Source organism: Ictalurus furcatus, chromosome 18, assembly GCF_023375685.1.
Source record: "Ictalurus furcatus strain D&B chromosome 18, Billie_1.0, whole genome shotgun sequence".
Taxonomy (NCBI): domain Eukaryota; kingdom Metazoa; phylum Chordata; class Actinopteri; order Siluriformes; family Ictaluridae; genus Ictalurus; species Ictalurus furcatus.
In genome coordinates this window covers 10,590,941-10,612,768 of record NC_071272.1, presented here as the reverse complement: position 1 = coordinate 10,612,768, position 21,828 = coordinate 10,590,941, and the positions used below count along the sequence as shown (strand labels likewise).

Here is a 21,828-nt window from a genome sequence, read left to right as displayed (position 1 = left end):
CAGGCAAATGTAACCGTATGTGACCTTAGGGGAGCAAAAGAGTGAAGATTAGTAGCAAGAGCAGAATTTAACTGTAGAACTTTCTCTTCCAGCGATGAGCGATGCAGATCGCTAAAGGTGGAAACAACAGAATTGGAGAAAACTGTCTAATCAATCGACTTCCACTTCCGGAAAGTTACTGTTTGGATGGTAGGCTCACTTGGATAATAAAGTTCCAGATTAAACAGACAGCTAAATGATCTGACAGCCCAATGTCAACAGATGAAAAATGTAATACAAATGAGCCATTTGCAATCACAAGATCCAGGGTAGGGCCTTTGTTATGAGTCGGGTCAGTTACAAACTGTGTGACGTTAAAACAATCAAGTACCGACAGAAATTCCTTAGCCGTCAGAGTCAGTCTGGTCCACATGAATGTTAAAGTCTCCCCAATTAGTATTCTGTGGAACTTCATACTCAACATTGACAGTAAGTCAGCAAACTCTGACATAAAAGCTGCATGTGTCTTAGCCTTAGGTGGTTTATAGACTGTCACAATGATTGTAGATATAGGAGCAGAAATACTCAAGACCAGGCATTCAAATGATGAAAACTGGAGAAAGGACACAGAGCTTATAGTGAACTTCAGGTTGTAAACCACAATAATGCCTCCGCTTCTGTCAGTTAACCTCGGGAGATCTAATACTCCAAAGCCCGCTGGAGTGACCTGGTTAAGCAGGAGCCCAATATTTTCGTTATGCCAGATTTTGGTTACAAATAAGAAGTCCAGCTTTTTATCTGTAAGAAAATCCTTGTAATTCACGGACCGCGCATTGAATAATGCAGCATAAGCCGGGCTCTGAAGCGGTGACGACAGTGGTTTAATCTCCACTCGGGGAACCGATATTAAATTACTGTGATCAACACCAGTATGAAACGTTTTGTTGGTCTTATGTCGACAGGTAGGGACAAAGATGTTAGGAGAGGATGAGACAGCAAAACTGCGCCTCAAACCCTGATGGACATATGATTTAGGATGTAGCAATCCAGCATCTTGTCAGAGTTTGTAAGAGCCTTTAGCTAGACAATAAGAGCTCTGTTTTAAATTCAGAAGCGAGTGTGTAGTGTACTTTACGTCCATGGTCATTAAGTGCACACTCATAGCCGGGCCAAGGCGTTGATACTCCGAAGTGCACTGTGAGCACAAAGTCGTACAATTCACATACGCAGCCGGACCGAAGTGTTGATTTCCCATTGCATGCTGCAGGTTATTCCAGGTGGAATAACCAGCGTACCCTGTCAACCAGAAACGGAAGTCCAGAAAACTAAACTAAGAAAAGTTCTAAACTAAGAAAAATTTAGCATGGTCTTCAAATAAACAGCGTTCTTTGTAAATGTTTGAAGGTTTTTGGGTCCGTCACTATGTGCAAGTATACTTACAATTTCTACTCTCTGTTTAGGGACAGATAACATTCTAATTTACTTTGTGGAGCTGTTGCTTTTGTACAGTGTTTTAGATATTTACATTTATTCATTAAGCAGACACTTTTAGCCAATGTGACATACAAATGAGGAAATACAATCAAAGCAATATATCAAGCAGAGAACAATATAAGTAATGCGACCATACAAGATATTTAATTGAGTGCTTGAGGAAGAAAGTGCACAGAATAGAGGTGTAAGTGCCAGAGTATTACAAATTTAAAAAATTTGGTCTATCAGGGGTTTTGTGCTGGGGTTTGGCTGGACTTGTTTTGGATCAGCTGACTAATGGGACTTCTCTCTGGGGTTAGATCTTGGTATCTTAGGGCTTTGTAATGGAGGGTCTCTGTGTCATTATTTTCAAGTCAAGTCAAGTGAGTTTTTTTTGTCAATCCTCTATATATTGTAGCTTGTATACATTGGAACGAAATGTCATTTCTTCAGGACCATGGTGCAACAAAGAAAAGTACACAAGACTACATAAAGTGCAATACATAGCAGTGTGAGATGAGTGCAAGACAATAAATACACAGAACATGGGTTGTAAACTGTAAGCTACTGTGGCATGTGGCAGCACATGTACAGCTGCAATATTGGGAGCAAAAACTAGTTCCATAATGTTAAGTGACTGTTGCAGCTATGTAAAGTGCGGAGTACTGAGTACTGAGTCTTACTGGGTTAGGTGTTTGACTCTCCCAGGTGAGCTTTGGGAGGCAACAGAGTGTTGAGTAATTTGACTGCCTCAGGGAAGAAACCGTTGCAGAGTTTGCTGGTGGTGGCATGGATGCTCATGTACCTTCTGCCAGATGGCAGGAGGGTGAAGAGTCCATGAGAGGGGTAAGAGAGGTCTGAAATACTGAAATCCTGGTGGCTTTGCGGATGCAGCAGTTTTTGATTGACGTTTTAATTGTGGGTAGATAGAACCTGATGATCTTTTCAGCTGTCACAGCTCACAATTCACTGTAGGGTCTTGCAGTCAGAGGCTGTGCGGTTCCTGTACCTGAGACAGCTGGTCTGGACACTCTCTATCATCGTTCTGTAGAATGAGGTGAGTATGGGAGGAAGTGGAGGTGATGCTGGGCCTTCTTGGCTAGGCAGGTGGTGTTGAGAGTCCAGGAGAGGTCCACTGTCATGTGCATACCAAGAAACTTGGAGCTTTTGCCTCTCTCCACAGTTGTTCCGTTGCTGTGCAATGGTGAATGGTCCACTTCAGTCCTTCTGAAGTGAGCAATAATCTCTTTAGTCTTATCAACATTAAGAGATAGATTGTTGTCTCTACACCATTCTGCAAGCTGGTTCACCTCCTCTCTGTATGCTGACTCATCATTGTTGCTGATGAGGCCCACAACTGTAGTGTCATCAGCAAACTTAATGATGTGATTAGAACTGAATTTGGCAGCACAGTCATTATTTTTTAAGTAGGCATGGAATTTAAAGGCTCTTTTTTGAATTTTAATTATTAGCGTGTACAGTCTAATTCTGCTATGCAGGCAGAGTCTCTATTGGGTGTTTGTCCCATTTAGTGAACTCTTGATTTGTGTCCAAACCGAGACCTCGGTTTTGTGGCCCCAAGACCTTGCCTCCATAGAGCACAATGGGTTCTAGATCTGATTAAATTATTTTTTAGCCAGATTCTGATTGGGATGTCAGTTTTGATATTTGTCTTAATAGTGTAAAAAGTGCTTCATGCTTTTTCTCTGATTTTGTCTGATGTGAAGTTATGATGTTGGTCTTGGCAACTGTGTCTTTTTCGGAATATCATTGTTTTAGTCTTTTTGTGGTTAATTGACAGAGCCCATGTCTGCGCAGAAGGTTTGCAGGAGGTCTAGATGTTGATGTAGACCCTCTGTTGTGGGTGACAGCAGCAACAGATCACCTGCTGACAGGAGGCATTTGACTTCAGTGTCTACTAGAGTAAGTCCGAGTGCTGCAGACTGTTCCAGAGCCCTTGCTAGTTCATTGATGTATATACTGAATAGCGTTGGGCTCAAGCTACAGCCCTGCCTCTCTCTCAATCTCTTTCTCTCTCTCTTTCTCTCAAATTCAAACAAGCTTTATTAGCATGACTGTGGTACATATATATACTAACAAGAAAATGATCATGTTATGAAAAGGGTAAACATTTGTACACCCACCAAAACACTTGGAAGTGTAAGAATGTGACTGACATTAGATTTGTCCACTGGCTCTCTCTCTCTCTCTCTCTCTCTCTCTCTCTCTCTCTCTCACACACACACACACTTAATCACTCTCTCTCACACTCTCTCTCTCTTGCTCCCTATCACTCTCTCTAACACAAATGGCAAACACTATGCTGCTCTTTCGCTCTCCTAACAAAGTAATGTTTTTTAATTACCAATTTTGTCCACAGGCAAATGGCTTGTTTGGTCCACTGAGGGCATTGCTGTTTGTCTGCTGCAAATTAGTAATTCCTCTAGCTGAAACACACACATTGGCATTGCTCTACCCACCCATATTTCAAGCATATGCTGGATATTTTTTACAAGTACACTGAATCAGTGGCATTAACCCTTACCCTACACTGTCTATGCTGGACAAATCACCATAGATAAAGAAAAAACCTGGAAAGCTGCAATTCAACAGAAAAACTTGTTATTATATATTTATATAACATGCAGAATATACATAATATATATGTCATACATATGACATTTTATATGACAATGCATATTCATGGATATTCGCTTTTATAGCACATTTTACTTAGAGAGACCAGAGCAAAAGGCATAAATTATTCACTGTGTAGCAGTAAATATGATCATATGAGTAGCTGCATGTAAACACTATAATCAAGTTACATTAAGCATGCAGTGTTCAGATTGGCTTGTTTCTCCTGCAGCTGCAAAACAGACTGCAGTACATTGATCTGCATTTGCCATCTCACTGCCCAAGCAGAAAAGCAATCAACAAACAAGTTAATGCTAGTGTGGAAAAAAACATTACCATCCATCATGCTTGGTATATGGGTCAGAACCTCATTCTATATTCAATAAACATCCGAAGGCTGCTTCCATCTTCTGACACCTATTTATACATGCAAGTGTGTGTGTGTGTGTGTGTGTGCATGTATGTGTGTGTAGTTGTTTCTGAATAGGGGTGGGGGATAGGCATATGTGTTTGGGGGTTGTGTAGCTGTTTTTGTGTATGGAGGTATATGGTTTATGGCTATTTGTGTGTGGGGAGGGGTTGGTTGTGTTGGTGTTTGTGTGTCTAGATGGGTGATTGGTTATTTGTGTTTGTGTGTCTGGGTGTTCATTACTATTAATCCATATTTTCTTACATTCATAGTAGTTTAGGTATGACAAAGCATACAGCCTGATGCCTTTTCCAGCTTACTAGGAAGAGCTATGCAAGTGTTCTTACATACATGATGAACGTCACTGATGTTCATTTTCGGGAGCTCCTGCAGACACTGGGTGTAAAATAGTACCACTGCCATTATAGTGGACGAGCTAGAAGCAGAAGTGCCATTTTGATTATAATGCAGAAGTGTTTGTGCAAGCAGCCCATTGTCATTTCAAGTGAGACAAACCCGGGTTGTCAGGTTTCAGCAGAATTTCCAGCCCAACTACATATTAAAAATCACACTAAAGACCTGAAACTAGCAAAAAAAAAAAAGTTAAAACATTGGAAAAGGGACGCAAGGTCACCATGGTGCACACACAATTCTGATGTACATAAACTATTCATTCCATAATATACCCCTCTCCTTATCCCAGACATTGCACTATATCTTACAATAGAAAAGGTTCTGTACATCATAGACACACTGTCTGCACTTACATGTCACCTTTTTGGTGGAAATTTATTAGATTTATAACAACTATTTGCAATGAAACATCTTTGATGTTTGTGGCCTTTTTCAACTAATTTGGCATAAAACCACCCTGCCATTAACAGTCCTGTCTGCTGCTTTCCTCTACTAGCACCTGTTGCTGTTCCAATTTTTGACCACTAGATGCAATAATAAGTACTGTGCTAAACGGAGCAGTGATTGTGCTCCCCCACAACTGTGCAACTTCTTGAAAGGCAAGTAAATCTATGGAATTTTCAGCTTGTATCTGTCAAATGGAAACAAACAAAAAAAATGGTCATTCAAAAGAGTTAATTAGTATTTAAAATGTGTCAAGGGAATGAGGAATTTATGAAAATTAACATTTGCCTCAACAGTGTACCTGCCTGATCCTATACTTCTGCTTGGCACCTCCTTTAGGAGAAGTTCAAGTGGTTCAAGTTCCAGTGGTTTTATTGTCATTTCAACCATATACTGTTGGTACAGTACACAGTGAAACGAACCAACATTCCTCTAGGACCATGGTGCTACATAAAACAACAAACTAACCACATGAGACGACACAGAACTAAATAAGATCTACAAACATTCTACATAAAGTGCACATGCAGACGTGTGCTAACAACACAGGACAGTACAGTAACTGCTAAAACAGGACAATAGGCACAGTAAGTGACAGTGTAGCGGCGAACAATACACAGTTTTAGTGTGGAAGTGTTTGATATAACAGGTAGTGCAAAAGACAGGTGCCAAGGAGTAACAATATAATTTAAAAATGGTATAAATGTAAATATAACATGCTATGACTGAGTATTCAGCAGATTAGCTTATACCAAACATGGACATTACCATCACCATGGTATTGCTGTGGATGGTACCACATGGACACCTGAAAGATGGCTGTGGATGTTCTTATTTGATAAGTCTAAAGACTGCGCTTGGTGAAAACAGTTTGAGAACATCACTTTTATATTATAGACTTATACAGATGAATCATAACATTAAAACCACCTGCCTAATAGTGTGTAGGTCCCCCCTTGTGTAGCCAAGACAGCTCTGACCAATCGAAGCATAGACTCCACATGACCTCTGAAGGTATGCTGTAGTATCTGGCACCAAGATTTTAGCAGCAGATCCTTTAGTCTTGGGCACCCGTGATCCTGTCGCCAGTTCACAGGTTGCCCTTCCTTGGACCACTTTTGGTAGGTACAGTGGTGCTTGAAAGTTTTTGAACTTTAGAATTTTCTACATTTCTGCATAAATATAACCTAAAATATCATCAGATTTTCACACAAGTCCTAAAAGTAGAAGAGAACTTACTTAAACAAATGAGACAAAAATATTATACTTGGTCATTTATTTATTGAGCCAAATGATCCAATATTACATATCTCTGAGTGGCAAAAGTATTGGCGCTTTTCCACTGCACGGTACTGCTCGACTCGCTTTCTGGGGCCTTTCCACTGTGGATAGTACCTGGTACCTGATACATTTTTTAGTACCACCTCGGTCGAGGTTCCAAGCGAGCTGAGCCGATACTAAATGTAATCCACGCACTGAGGGAGTAGGGAAGTGGTTCTGTATTTTGCCTGAATAAATGTGTGCCATTTAATACATACTTTGCGTATGGTAATATTCTGTTAATTGAAAATTATGTATCATTTATCTCATTACAGATAAAATTACAACAAAGTTTTCTGTCTTAGATTTTTGCAGCTTGCTTGTTACCGATTTCGAAACAGGCATTTATCAAAGTCATTCATGTCACAGCTGAATCTAACAGTCATATCGAGCACTACGTAGGTTCTAGAACATTGTTATTTTACATCCTTAATAGGGTCCATGTTCAGTGAACAGGAAAGGCATTTGGAATACGGCCTGACCCTGTATTTGTACAGGGCTTCAATAATACAACATTATTCCTGCGTGAAGGCGAGTGGAAGATGGCACCCATGTTGAGGCAGCACTAAACTGCAGTGGGAAAGCAAGCTCAGAAAAGAAAAGCAAGTCGAGTTGAGTCGAGTCGAGCCATACTGTGCATTAGAAAAGTGGCTTATGTGAACCTTTGCTTTCAGTATCTGGTGTGAGCCCCTTGTGCAATAACTGCAACTAAACATTTCCGGTAACTGTTGATCAGTACTGCACATTTGCCCATTCCTCAGTATAGGACAGCTTAAACTCTGGGATGTTGGAGGCTTTCCTCACATGAACTGCTTGCTTCAGGTCCTTCCACAGCATTTCTACTGAATTAAGGTCAGGACTTTGACTTGGCCATTCTAAAACATTAACTTTATTATTCTTTAACCATTCTTTGGTAGAATGCTTGTGTGAGTCATTGTTTTGCTGCATGACCCATGTTTTCTTGAGATTCAGTTCATGAACAGATGTCCTGACATTTTCCTTTAGAATTCTCTGGTATAATTCAGAATTCATTGTTCCATCAATGATGGCAGGCCATCCAGGTCCCGATGCAGCAAAACGGGCCCAAATCATGGTACTACCACTACCATGTTTCACAGATAAGGTTCTTATGCTGGAATTCAGTGTTTTCCTTTCTCCAAACCTAACTATTCTCATTTAAATGAAAAAGTTGTCTCATGTGTCCACAAAACATTTTTCCATTATACTTCTGGCTTGTCCTCTTGATCTTTAGCAAACTGCAGATGGGCAGCAATGTTCTTTTTGGAGAGCAGTGGTTTTCTCCTTGCAAACCTGCCATACACACGATTGTTGTTCAGTGTTCTCCTGATTAACATTAGCCAATGTGAGAGAGGCTATCACTTGCTTAGAAGTTACCTTGGGTTCCTTTGTGACCTCAATGACTATTACATGTCTTGCTCTTGGAGTGATCTTTGTTGGTTGACTACTCCTGGCGAGGGTAACAATCAGAGGTGGGTAGTAATGCATTACATTTACTTGAGTAACTTTTTGGGGAAAAAAAGTTACTTTTAAGAGTAAGTTTAACTAGCCATACTTATACACTTACTCAAGTTCATTTTTAATCACAGAATGTACTTTTACTACATTCTGTGTCATTCCTCCATTACTGTTAAATGTTAATGCATATATGTAGTTTTAATAATTAGTTCATATCACATATTATGAGGTCATGAGTCTCACAATCTGCTGCACCGCTCTGAAAGTGTCTGCAATGACCACTCTCTACACACTTTCTCATCTGTTCCGTTCCATAGTCTGTTCTTTTGTTCTCTGTTGTCTTGTTTAAATGCAGATGCTGACAAGTTTGTGAAGTGAAAATAAAGACAGTCAACTGTTGAGAAAATGTTTGTTTTTTTGGTGTGTGTAGGTGTGTAAGAGAGATTTTGTTTTGGAAATGACAGGTTCATCACAGGACTAGGATATGCTGCTTCATCTTGAACAAAGCTTTTATATCATATTCTTATATGATATAAAACCTTTGTTCAAGATGAAGCAGCATATCCTATGCAGCCTTTCGAGGAGAGGTGTGACTTACACTTTTCCATGTAGTCTGAGATTCAGGATTTTCCTTTCATTTTAATCAGATCCGACATAACTAGTAGCTTGCTGCTTGAGTAGTTTTCTCATTACTCAAGTAGCAAGCTTACTCAAGTAAATTATTAACATTATCACTTTTATTATTTAATTAATTTATTTTAAAGTAGTTTTTAAGTATTTAAATATTTTTAAGTAGTTGTACTTGTACTTGAGTAACATTTTTGGCTAATTTATCCACCTCTGGTAACAATGGTCTTGAATTTCCTCAATTTTTACTGTCTGACTGTGGATTGCTGGAGTCCAAATTCTTTAGAGATGGATTTATAACCTTTTCCAGCCTGATGAGCATCAACAATTCTTTTTCTGAGGTCCTCAAAAAATCCTTTTGTTGATTCCATGACATACTTCCACAAACAAGATCAGACTTTTTGTTCTTTTAATAAAACAGGACACTCACTCACACCTGATTGTCATCCCAATGATTGAAAATGCCTGACTCTAATTTCAACTTCAAATGAACAGCTAATCCTAAAGGTTCAAATACATTTGACAATCACATACAGTGGGGGAAATAAGTATTGAACGCGTTAACATTTTTTTCAGTAAATATATTTCCAATGAGGCTATTCACATGAAATTTTCACCAGACTTTATTAATTCAAGCAATCCACAAATATAAAGAATTCACAACAGTAAAGTCCATAAATAAAGTTATGTGTAATAAAGAGGAATGACATAGGAAAAAGGTATTGAACACGCTAAGAAAAAGAAGCTCTCTAAGGCAAGGTAAGGCAAGGAACCAGCTGAAATCTGTAAGTATACCTTCTATCTGTGCAAATTAATACCAGCTGGGTTAGTAAATTGATGGTCTATATAAAGGCTTTTCATTACCAAGGTGTCATACAAGAAAAATCTCATGATGGGTAAAAGCAAAGAGCTCTCCCAAGACCTTTGCAACCTTATTGTTGCAAAACATTGATGGAATCAGATACAGATGTATTTCAAAACTTCTGAATCTTCCAGTAGGCACCATTGGGGCCATTTTCCTTAATTGGAAGCAACATCACTCCTTCATCAACCGGCCATGCACAGGACCTCCTCATAAGATTTCTGACCAGGGAGTCAGAAGAATAGTCAGAAGAGTAGTCAGAGAGCCAAGGACCACTCGGAAAGAGCTCCAGAAACACTTGGGGCAGTAGGTACCATAATCACAAAGAAAACAATAGGCAATGCACTCCACTGCTCACCCCACAAGACTCCATTACTAAAGAAAAGGCATGTTGAAGCTCGTTTAAAGTTTGTTACAACTCATTTGGACAAGCCTATGAAATACTGGGAGAGTTTAGTCGAGTCAGATGAGAGCAAAATTGAACTTTTTGGCTGTCATACTATACACCATGTTTGGAGAAGAAATGGCACTGCACATCACCCGTAAAACACTATATCAACAGTGAAGTTTGGATGTGGAAGCATCATGGGGTGGGGCTGTTTTGATCACATGGTACTGGCAGACTTCATATAATTGAAGGAACAATGAATGGAGCCCTTTCCCTGAAGATTCTTGAGAAGAATCTGCTGCGATCCACTAGGATGATGAAGATGAGACGTGGGTGGACCTTCCAGCATGACAATTATCCAAAGTATACAGCAAAGGAAACACTCAATTGGTTTCAGAGAAAAAAATCAAGGCGTTAGAATGGTCCAGTCAATCACCTGACTTGAATCCAATTGAACAAAATTTAAATATGTTTAGAAGAATGGGCCAAAATCACACACAATACTGCAGCTGATTAATTTCTTCATACAGGAAGGGCCTTGAAGCTGTCATTACAAACAAAAGCTTCTCCACTAAGTATTAAATAAATTTCAGTTAGCGTGTTCAATACTTTTTTCCTGTGTCATTCCTCTTTATTACACATAACTTGTGTAACATTCATGGAGTTACTGTTTGGATTTCTTTATATGTGTGGATTTCTTGAGTTAATACAAAAGTCTGGTGAAAACTTCATGTGAATCACCTCATTGGAAATTTATTTACTGAAATTTTTTTTGCCGAGTTTGATACTTAATTCCCCCACTGTGTGTAATATTGGAAAATTTTTCTTAATAAATTAATGACCAAATATAATATTTTTGTCTCATTTGTTAAAGTGAGTTCTCTTCTACTTTTAGGACTTGTGTGAAAATCTGATGATGTTTTATCTCATATTTACACAGATAGAAACTTTGAATGGGTTCACAAACTTTCCAACACTGCTGTACTAACCAGTGCATACCGGGAACACCACAGAAAACCTACCATTTTCGTGTTGCACTGACCCAGTCATCTAACCATCACAATTTGGCCCTTTGTAAATGTCGCTCAGATCCTTACACTTGCCCATTTGTCCTGCTTTCAACACATCAACTTCAAGTACTGACTGTTCACTTGCTGCGTTATATCCCACCTCTTGATAGGTGCCATTGTAATGAGATAATCAATGTTATTCGCTTCACCTGCCAGTTGTTTTATCGTTATGGCTGAAATTTAAAGCTCTAATTAAATCACTAAAGTGTTTATAAGTAAATTTCATTTATTTATATTATTCTCGGGCACACGGTGGCTTAGTGGTTAGCATGTTTGCCTCACACCTCCAGGGTCCGGGGTTCAATTCCCACTGGGGCCATGTGTGTGAGCAGTTTGCATGTTCTCCCCATGCTGTGGGGGTTTCCTCCAGGTACTCTGGTTTCCTCCCCCAGTCCAAAGACATGCATGGTAGGCTGATTGGTGTGTCTAAAGTGTCCGTAGTGTATGAATGGGTGTGTGTGTGTGAGTGTGTATGTGCCCTGCGATGGACTGGCACCCTGTCCAGGGTGTACCCCGCCTTGTGCCCGATGCTCCCTGGGATTGGCTGCAGGTTTCCCCGTGGCCCTGAAGAAGGAATAAGCGGAAGAAGATGGATGGATGGATGGATGGATATTATTCTCTAAGACCCAAGTCCCCAAGTAGTAAAAGAGAACATGGTAGAGAATTAAGTGGGCTATGCACCCCTCCTTAAACTTGCATTTGAAATAAACATGTATCATAAGTATAGTTAAGGCTCTTAGTTCACTATGAGCTGAATCCTATACTATACTAGAACAGTGAGGATCAATTCCCTATCATGCTTCTGTCAGTTTCAAGAGTTGGTCTAGTGTGTTTATCAGGATCAAACACAGAACTCTGTAAAACATTTATCCTTCTGATTAATTCAGTCTTCTGGGGAGGTATCATACTGGGAGGACTGCAGAACAAGCACAAAAGTAAGTTGGGGAATTAAGGCATTTCTTTTTAGATCAATATCACTGCAGATCCATACAGCTGGTAGTTCTTTAGAGATGGATTTATATGCATATCTGAAATACAGTGCATCCGGAAAGTATTCACAGCACTTCACTTTTTCCACATTTTGTTATGTTACAGTCTTATTCCAAAATGGATTAAATTAATTATTTTCCTCAAAATTCTACAAACAATACCCTATAATGACAACATGAAAGAAGTTTGTTTGAAATCTTTGCAAATGTACACATGTACATGTACATAAGTACATGTGCTTATGTACATGTGCTTTTTTTGCTTTTTATTTTTAATAAATTTGCAAATATTTAAAACAAACTTCTTTAACATTGTCATTATGGGGTATTGTTTGTAGAATTTTGTGGAAAATAATGAATTTAATCCATTTTGGAATAAGACTGTAACATAACAAAATGTGGAAAAAGTGAAGCGCTGTGAATACTTTCCGGATGCACTGTAAATGCCTCTTTACTGCACTTCAGAATCCTCCACTACTTGCTTGGAGATATACTATTTAGTCCTCAAGGCTTGACATTGTATTCCATATTCACATATGATTCCAGAGGATTTCAATGAAATACCCATAATCACCATTTAAAACCTTTTGCAGTGATTAGTCCATATGATATTCACATAGCATGTTCTGTAATAATATAGAACAACGTACAGTGTATTTCACATTAAACTCCATGAAAAGAAACAGAACTGAAATGACACAATATTCCAAAGTCTGTCAATTAAAATATATATTGTTAGATAAAAATAATAATAATGAACTATGAACTCCTGTTAAAATCCCATAATCAGTGGATGCCAGTTAATCACTAAAAAGACAGATTCCACTGAAAGATTCCACTGGAGAATGCCAAAGGAAATTTATAATAATAGCTGAGCTGACAATTAAATGGTCTCTAGCTTCCTTTATTTTAAAGAAGACTTTATTAAGTGCTGGTGTTGTTATTAATTGCATACTACTGTAGTATTTATACTCGTCCCTAGGGGTAGATGAGGCAGAATTCTCCATATATATCCACACATTTTAAATTCCCTAATTACATTTTAAATTCTCTTGAAATACCAATTACCTCTTCTGAGTGACCAATGAGTTAAATTTTTTTTCCTATTTTCAATTTAATTTTAATTTTAGCGCTTTTAACAATAGACATTGTCTCATAGCAGCTTTACAGAAATATCAACACGGTATACAGATATTAAAGTTGCGAATTTATTCCAACTGAGCAAGCCACTGAGTGGCGACGGTGGCAAGGAACAACTCCCTAAGATGTTTTAAGAGGAAGAAACCTTGAGAGGAACCAGACTCAGAAGGGAACCCATCCTCATCTGGGTAACAACAGATATTGTGAAAAAGTTCATTATTGACTTATATGAAGTCTGTATGGCCTTAGAAGCAGCCGTAGTCCCAGCAGTATGGAATTGGAGTAGATTAGAGCCTCATCCAGAGGCAGGACATCCAAAACGGATCAAGTAGGTCCAGAGATCAGAAGGATCAGGATCTCTAGTATCTCCATAAAATCGTGTGTGGCTTGGCAGAAGGAGAGAGGGAGAGAAAAGATTATTAGGACTGGGAATTAGCATAATAGAAAGTCTGGTCAGGGTAGGCTTGAGTAAACAAATACGTTTTAAGCCTAGACTTAAACACTGAGACTGTGTCTGAGTCCCGAACACTAATTGGAAGACTGTTCCATAACAGTGGGGCTCTATAAGCGAAAGCTCTTCCCCTTGCTGTAGCCTTCACTATTCTAGGTACCGTCAAATAGCCTGCATCTTTTGATCTAAGTAGGCGTTGCGGATCATAGAAAACCAAAAGGTCGCTTATATACCGTGGTGCGAGACTGTTTAGTGCTTTATAAGTTAATAAAAGTATTTTATAATCAATGCAAGATTTCACTGGGAGCCAATGCAGTGTTGATAAGATTGGGGTGATATGGTCGTATCTTCTGGTTCTAGTTAGGACTCTAGCAGCTGCATTCTGGACTAACTGGAGTTTGTTTATGTGCCTACTGGAACATCCAGACAGTAAGGCATTACAGTAATCTAATCTAGAGGTGATGAATGCATGAACTAGTATTTCTGCATCATGTAGTGACAATATATTTCTTATCTTAGAAATATTTCTGAGATGAAAGAAGGCTATCCTAGTAATATTATCTACATGAGCATCAAATGATAGGCTGGAGTCAATCATCACTCCAAGGTCTTTTACTACTGTACATGATGAAACAGAAAGTCCATCCAGAGTAACCATGTGATCAGAAAGCTTATTTCTAGCTACACGTGGTCCTAATACAAGTATTTCTGTTTTATCAGAATTAAGTAAAAGGAAGTTAGTTAACATCCAATGTCTAATGTCCTTTACACAGTCCTCAACTTTACTAAGCTGCTGTCTGTCCTCTGGCTTCGCTGAAACATACAACTGTGTATCATAAGCATAACAGTGGAAGCTAATTCCATGTTTAAGAATAATTTGACCCAGAGGTAGCATATATAGAGTAAAAAGCAGTGGGCCTAAAACAGAACCCTGTGGAACTCCAAAGGTAACCTCAGTATGCATGGAGAAGTCTCCATTTACATCTACGAATTGATAACGATCGGTCAGATAAGACCTGAGCCAGGAGAGGACTGTTCCCTTAATGCCAACAACATTTTCTAATCTATCAAGGAGAATAGTATGATCTATAGTATCAAAAGCTGCACTAAGGTCGAGTAACACAAGCTGCGAGACACAACCCTGATCAGAGGCCAGTAGTAGGTGATTTAGTACTTTAACTAACGCTGTCTCTGTGCTATGATGAAGTCTAAATCCTGACTGATACATTTCATAAATGTTATTCCTATGTAAGTATGAGCATAACTGCTTTACTACAACCTTTTCTAAGATCTTAGAGATGAAGGGGAGATTTGATATAGGTCTATAGCTGGACAGTTGAGAGGAGTCAAGGTCAGGTTTTTTTTATCAGGTGTTTAATAACTGCTAATTTAAGTGATTTAGGTACATAGCCAGTGATAAGGGAAGAATTGATTATATTTAAAAGTGGTTCAATTACTCCTGGACAAATCTGTTTAAAGAAACATGTAGGCACAGGATCTAGTATGCAAGTTGACGAATTGGCTGAAGAGATCAATGAAGCTAGTTCAGTCTCTCCAAGCGGAGCAAAACACTCTAAACATTGATCTGATATTGCTACATTATCATCTAATGGGTTTGATACAATACTGTCTGGTTTTAATTTAATAGCCTGAATTTCACATCTAATATTTTCAACCTTACCAATGAAAAATTTCATGAAATCTTCACTGCTATGTAATGATTGAGTGTTTCTCTCTGTAGTGGTTTTATTCCTAGTTAATTTTGCTACTGTGTTAAATAGAAATCTAGAATTGTTTTTGTTATCTCCTATTAAGGTGGAGAGAGAGATTTTTCTAGCATCGCTAAGAGATTTTCTATATTTCAGGAGGCTCTCCTTCCATGCTGTTTGGAATATCACCAGTTTGGTTTGACGCCATTTACATTCTAATTGTCGAGTTGTCTGTTTTAAGGTACGCATTTGATTGTTATACCAGTGTGCTAATTTTTTTTCTCTAATTATTTTTCTTTTGCGTGGAGCCACTCTATCTAGCGTGTAGCGGAGTGTTGAGCTTTCAGTCGCCTGATCGAGTTCTATCGGATCTGATGGTGATCCAAATCTAATTGATGCTTCTGAGAGTTTATTTATGAAGCTCGGTGCAGTAGCTGATGTGAAAGTATGTTTTACGCAGTAGCGAGGCGAGGTGGAAATATTCTGATCAATATGTATTATGAACGAGATAAGATGATGGTCTGAGACAACTTCAGACTGCGGAAAAATTATAATATTTTCTATTCTTAATCCGAATGTTAGTATCAGGTCAAGAGTGTGACCACCATTATGAGTAGGCCCGATTACTTTCTGATTAATCCCTACTGAATCTAAGATGGACACAACCACTATTCTCAGAGGGTCTTCCAGGTTATCAAAATTAATATTAAAATCACAGACGATTAATGCTTTATCTACAGACACAACCAGGTTTGAGATAAAGTCTGCGAATTCACTAAGAAATTCAGTATATGGCCCTGGGGGTCTGTATATAATAATTAGAGGAATTGACTTATTTTTTGTGGCTACATAAGTTATACTGGTATAAAGAATTTCAAAAGAATTAAATTTATGACTAGGTTTTTGTGTCACGCCTAGATTTTGACTATGGATGAGACCAACACCTCCTCCTCTACCAGTTGAACGAGGCTGATGTACATAACTGTATCCAGGAGGACTGGCTTCATTTAATGCTATGTACTCGTTTGGTTTAATCCAAGATTCCGTTAAACACATTAAATTACATTCCTGATGAGTAATGATTTCGTTAACAATAAGAGCCTTAGACGCAAGAGATCTAATATTTAATAGTCCTAGCTTCAGATTAAAGGTGCTGGATGTGCATTCAGTATGATTTAATTTTATGTTAATTAGGTTACGAAGACAGACTTTCCGAGATTTTCTCTGTATTTTTATAGTTCGGGGAACAGACATAGTCTCTATAGTATGTATTACAGGTGCTGGACTATTAATTGAACATTGATTATGATGAAGATGGTTATTGTAGGAAGATGTACTTAAAGTAGGCTACACTTGGAGTGTAGCGCCTTAGAGATGTTGTCAGCAGTTTTGCTCCGAGGCTGCTGGAGTGCAGTCCATCAGGATGAAACAACCTAGGACGCTCCCAGGACAGATTCCAGTTATTAACAAACAGCAGATTCTGTTCATTACACCAAGAAACTAACCAGTCATTTAAAGCTAAACTAACCAGTCATTTAAAGCTATTTGACAGCTATAAACCGATCTTCCATTGCATTCCTCCCTTTCTAGATGTGTAATCACGGAGCAGCATATTCACTGCCTCATTTAGCTCTACAGAGCTCCACACAGTGGCAGTATTGAACCCTGTGGTCAAAAATGGAAATTGCAATGAGCACTTCTAGAGGTCCTGAGGGGCAGGAATCATCATAATCTATTGTTTTAAAGTATTAAAATTTAATGTGGTCTACATTTTATTTCTGCCCAGCTTCATGTGGTCTTGTGCATGGCAGTATCTGTGGATCATGAGTCTGCATGAACCCAAAAGTTTTGAGTAGTACAATCTGTAGTACTGACTGATAAAGAATGACAAAGAAACATCTGTTTATATAGCAGTCAAATTGGAGATGACATTCTTTATTCCTTATTCATCACACTGTCCTGAAATGTAACCAATTCATTGTTTCATTTCTGTCCAGCTTGCTGAGATCTTGAGTTCTCATGAACCCCATGGCGCAGCTGTACTACAAGAAGGCGAGTTATTCGCCATACCGTGACCGGATACCACTGCAAATTGTGCGGGCCGAGGCTGAGCTTTCAACAGAGGAGCGTGCCTACCTAAGTGCAGTAGAGAAAGGGGACTATGCAGGTGTAAAGATGGCCCTTGAACAGGCTGAGATCTATTACAATATTAATGTTAACTGTCTGGACCCGCTAGGACGCAGTGCCCTTCTGATCGCCATTGAGAACGAGAATCTGGAGGTAATGGAGCTGCTGCTGAGTCATGGTGTGCATGTGGGAGATGCTCTGCTATACGCCATTCGCAAGGAGGTGGTGGGTGCAGTGGAGTTGCTGCTATCCTACAGGAAACCCAGCGGTGAAAAACAGGCAAGTAACAACATGTCCATTTAAAAATTATAACTAGTGATTGCCTGTGTTCAGCTGCAGCTTTATTAGGTCGTATTAACATAAAGAGACTCTCTTTTAATTCCAAAGAGACTCTCTCTTTGGAAAAGCTGAGCTTATACATAAAGTTGTCAGTCCTAGAGAGCAAGAGAAAAAAAAATAAGAAACTGAAAATCGAGTCAATATCTTTACTACTGTATACAGTGGTGCTTGAAAGATTGTAAACCCTTTAGAATCTTCTATATTTCTGCATAATATAGATACAGATTTTCACACTAAAAGTAGATTAAGAGAATCCAATTAAACAAATCAGACAAAAATATTATATTTGGTCAAGTATGTGAATCTTTGCTTTCAGTATATGGTGTGACCCCCTTGTGCAGTAATAACTGCAACTAAACATTTCTGATAATTGTTGATCAGTCCTGCACATGAGCTTTGAGGAGTTTTAGCCCATTCCTCAGTACAGAACAGCTTCAGCTATGGGATGTTGGAGGGTTTCCTCACATGAACTGCTTGTTTCAGGTCCGTCCACAACATTTCTACTGGATTAAGGTCAGGACTTTGACTTGGCCATTCAAAAACATTAACCTTATTCTTATTAAACCAATCTTTAGTAGCCCAGCTTATGTGCTTAGGGTTGTTTTCTTGCTGTAGGACCCACTTTCTCTTGAGATTCAGTTCATGAACAGATGTCATGTCATTTTCCTTTAAAATTCTCTGGTATAAATCAGAATTCATTGTTCCATCAATGATGGCAAGCCGTCCTGGCCCAGATGCAGCAAAACAGGCCCAAACACGATACTACCATCACCATGTTTCATAGATGGGATAAGGCTCTTATGCCGGAATGCAGTGTTTCCTTTTTCCAAACATAACGCTTCTCATTTAAACCAAAAATTCTATTTTGGTTTCATCCATCAAAACATTTTTCCAATAGCCTTCTGGCTAGTCCACATGATCTTTATCAAACTGCAGAAGGGCAACAAGGTTCATTTTGGAGAGCAGAGGTTTACTCCTTGCAACCCTGCCATGCACACCATTGTGGTTCAGTGATATCCTGATGGTGGACTCTTGAACATTAACATTAGCCAATGTGAGAGAGGCCTTTATTTGCTTAGAAATTACCCTGGGTAACTATTACACGTCTTGCTCTTGGAGTGATCTTGTTGGTCGACCACCCCTGGGGAGGGTAGCAATGGTCTTGAATTTCCTCCATTTGTACACCGTCTGTTTAACTGTGGAGCTGTCTGGCCTTTTCCAGCCTGATGAGCATCAATAACTTTTCTGAGGTCTTGTTGTGACCTAACACTTTTTCTTCATTCTGATGTTTGACATGAACATTAACTGAAGCTCTTGATCTGTATCTGCATATATGCACACACACACACACACACACACACACACACACACACACACACACACATATATATATATATATATATATATATATATATATATATATATATATATATATATATATACACACCCATTTACATTTATTCATTTAGCAGACTCTTTTATCCAAAGCGACTTACAAATAAGAAAATACAAGCAAAGCGATATATCAAGCAGAGAACAATACAAGTAGTGCTACCATACAAGATCCATTAATTGAGTTCCAGAAGAAGTATGCAGAGTAGAAGTGTAAGTGCCAGAGTAATTTATTTATTTATTTATTATTTTAGCCTTTTAGCTGTTTTCTGAAGATGGTGAGAGATTCTGCGGTCTGGATTGAGGTTGGAAGTTCATTCCACCACTGAGGAACAGTTAGTTTGAACGTTCTTGAAAGGGACCTTGAGCCACGTAAGCCTTCAGGAGGGAGTTGAGGTAGGAAGGTGCTGTTCCAGACAAGGTTTTGTATGTGAGCATCAATGCCTTGAATTTGATGCGGGTGGCTATAGGATGCCAGTGGAGGAAGATGAAGAGGGGTGTGACATGGGTTCTCTTGGGCTGGTTGAAGACGAGGCGTGCTGCTGCATTCTGAATCATTTGGAGGGGTTTCATGCAGCTGGCCGGGAGGCCCGAGAGTAGTGAGTTGCAGCAGTCCAGTTTTGAGATAACAAGAGCCTGGACTAGTATCTGTGTAGCCTGTTCGGTGTGGTAGGTCTGATTTTCTTGATGTTGTACAGCATGAACCTGCAGGACCGTGCAGTTGTTGAGATGTGGTTTGTAAAGGTCAAGCTGTCATCGAGAATCACCCCAAGGTTCCTGACCGTCCTGGTTGGGTTGAATGTGGTTGAGCCGAGCTATACAGTGAGGTTGTGGTTGAGTGAGGGACAGGCTGGGATGACGAGAACCTCAGATTTTGCCAGGTTGAGCTTAAGGTGGTGTTCCCTCATCCAGACCGAGATGTCCGACAGGCAAGCAGAAATACGTGCAGAGACGGATGGATCGTCAGGCTGGAAGGACAAAGAGCTGGGTGTCATCAGCATAGCAATGATATGAGAAGTCATGAGACTCAATCACCTGCCCCATTGATGTAGTGTAGATAGAAAAGAGCAGTGGACCCAGAACTGACCCCTGTGGAACGCCGCTTGTGAATTGCTGAGTTTCAGAAATACCTCCCCTCCACAGTACCTTTAAGGATCTGTCTGAGAGATAGGATTCCACCCAGCGCATAACCGTTCTGGTGATGCCCACGCTGGAGAGAGTTGACAGGAGGATCTGATGGTTCACAGTGTCGAAAGCAGCAGAGAGGTCGAGTAGGATGAGGACAGATGATCTAGAGGTTGCTCTTGCTAGTCATAAGGCTTCAGTGACGGAAAGCAGAGCAGTCTCCGTGGAGTGATTGCTTTTGAAGCCAGACTGCTTGGTGTCCAGGAGGTTGTTCTGTGTGAGAAAATTGGAGAGTTGATTAAAAACGGCTCTTTCAAGAGTTTTGGAAAGAAAAGGGAGGAGGGAAACAGGTCTGTAGTTGTCAACCACAGCAGGGTTAAGTGATGTTTTTTTTTAGCAGTGGGGTAACCCGGGCCTGCTTAAATGAGGTAGAGTATGTGCCAGTAGAGAGGGATGTGTTAAAGATGTGTGTGAGTGCAGGTAATAGTGTGGGAGAGATGGACTGAAGATGGTGAGAAGAGATAGGGTCAAGAGGACAGGTTGTGGGATGGCTAGAGAGGAGGAGTTTAGAGACATCAGTCTCTGAGAGGGGAGAGAAGGAAGTCAGTTGGGAGTTACATGGAGGAGGAGCCGGTCTATGCATGTCTGGGGTTAAGAACTGGTTCCTGATTGATGTAACCTTGTTGGAAAAGAAAGTGGCAAAGTTGTCTGCAGTGAGAGAGGTAGGGGAAGGGGGAGGAGGGGGACAGAGAAGAGAAGAAAAGGTTTTGAAGAGAGTGCGGGTGTTGGGAGAACTGCCAATCTTCTCTTGGTAGTATGTGGTTTTAGCAATGGAGATGTTATTGGAAAAAGAGAAGTGTTTAGTAATTGGTTAGGTCAGCTGGATTGTTAGATTTACGCCATTTCCTTTCAGATGCTCTTAGTTTGGCCCGGTTGTTACGCAGAGCTTCTGAGAGCCAAGGGCTACAGGGTGATGTGTGAGGAGGTCTGGAGGTTAGGGGCAAATGCTGTCAAGAGAAGATGTTAGGGTGGAACATAGCATGTCAGTTGCGTTGTTTAAGTCAAGTGAGGAGAGGTGTCTATCAGAGGGAAGTAAGGTTGTGACAACAGAGGAGAAGTGTGAGGGGGAAAGGGAGCGAATATTGCGATGAAAAGAGATAGAGGATGGAGACACTGAAGGGGGTGAGGGGAGAGAAATGGTCAGAGGTGTGGAGAGGAGTAATGAGAAGACCGTGTGTGGTACAATTACGTGTGAGGATGAGGTCGAGCTGTTTGCCAGCTTTGTGGGTTGCTGGTGTGGCGAACTGCTTGAGGTCAAATGTGGGAAGGAGAGCAAAAAAGTCAGCTGCATGTGGCTTGTCTAGATGAATGTTGAAGTCACCATGGACCACAAGAGTAGTTCCATCATCCGGGATGGTGGACTGTAGCATGTCAAATTCATCAGTGAACTTCCCCAG

At 39.8% G+C, this 21,828-nt stretch overlaps 1 protein-coding gene across 2 annotated transcripts in view; it reads left to right on the top strand.

Annotated features, from left to right (window-relative positions):
- LOC128622106 (short transient receptor potential channel 5-like) overlaps window positions 1–21,828 on the top strand; it is a 104,394-nt gene that overhangs the window by 15,888 nt on the left and 66,678 nt on the right. The window contains exons 1-2 of one of the 2 annotated variants that reach the window (XM_053648340.1): window positions 3,113–3,375; window positions 17,386–17,794. In XM_053648340.1, the coding sequence (XP_053504315.1) occupies window positions 17,408–17,794 (387 nt within the window). In that variant the 5' untranslated portion in view covers window positions 3,113–3,375; window positions 17,386–17,407. Of the gene's footprint in view, window positions 1–3,112; window positions 3,376–17,385; window positions 17,795–21,828 lie in introns of those variants that run through there. The other variant, XM_053648339.1, reaches the window with a different exon arrangement.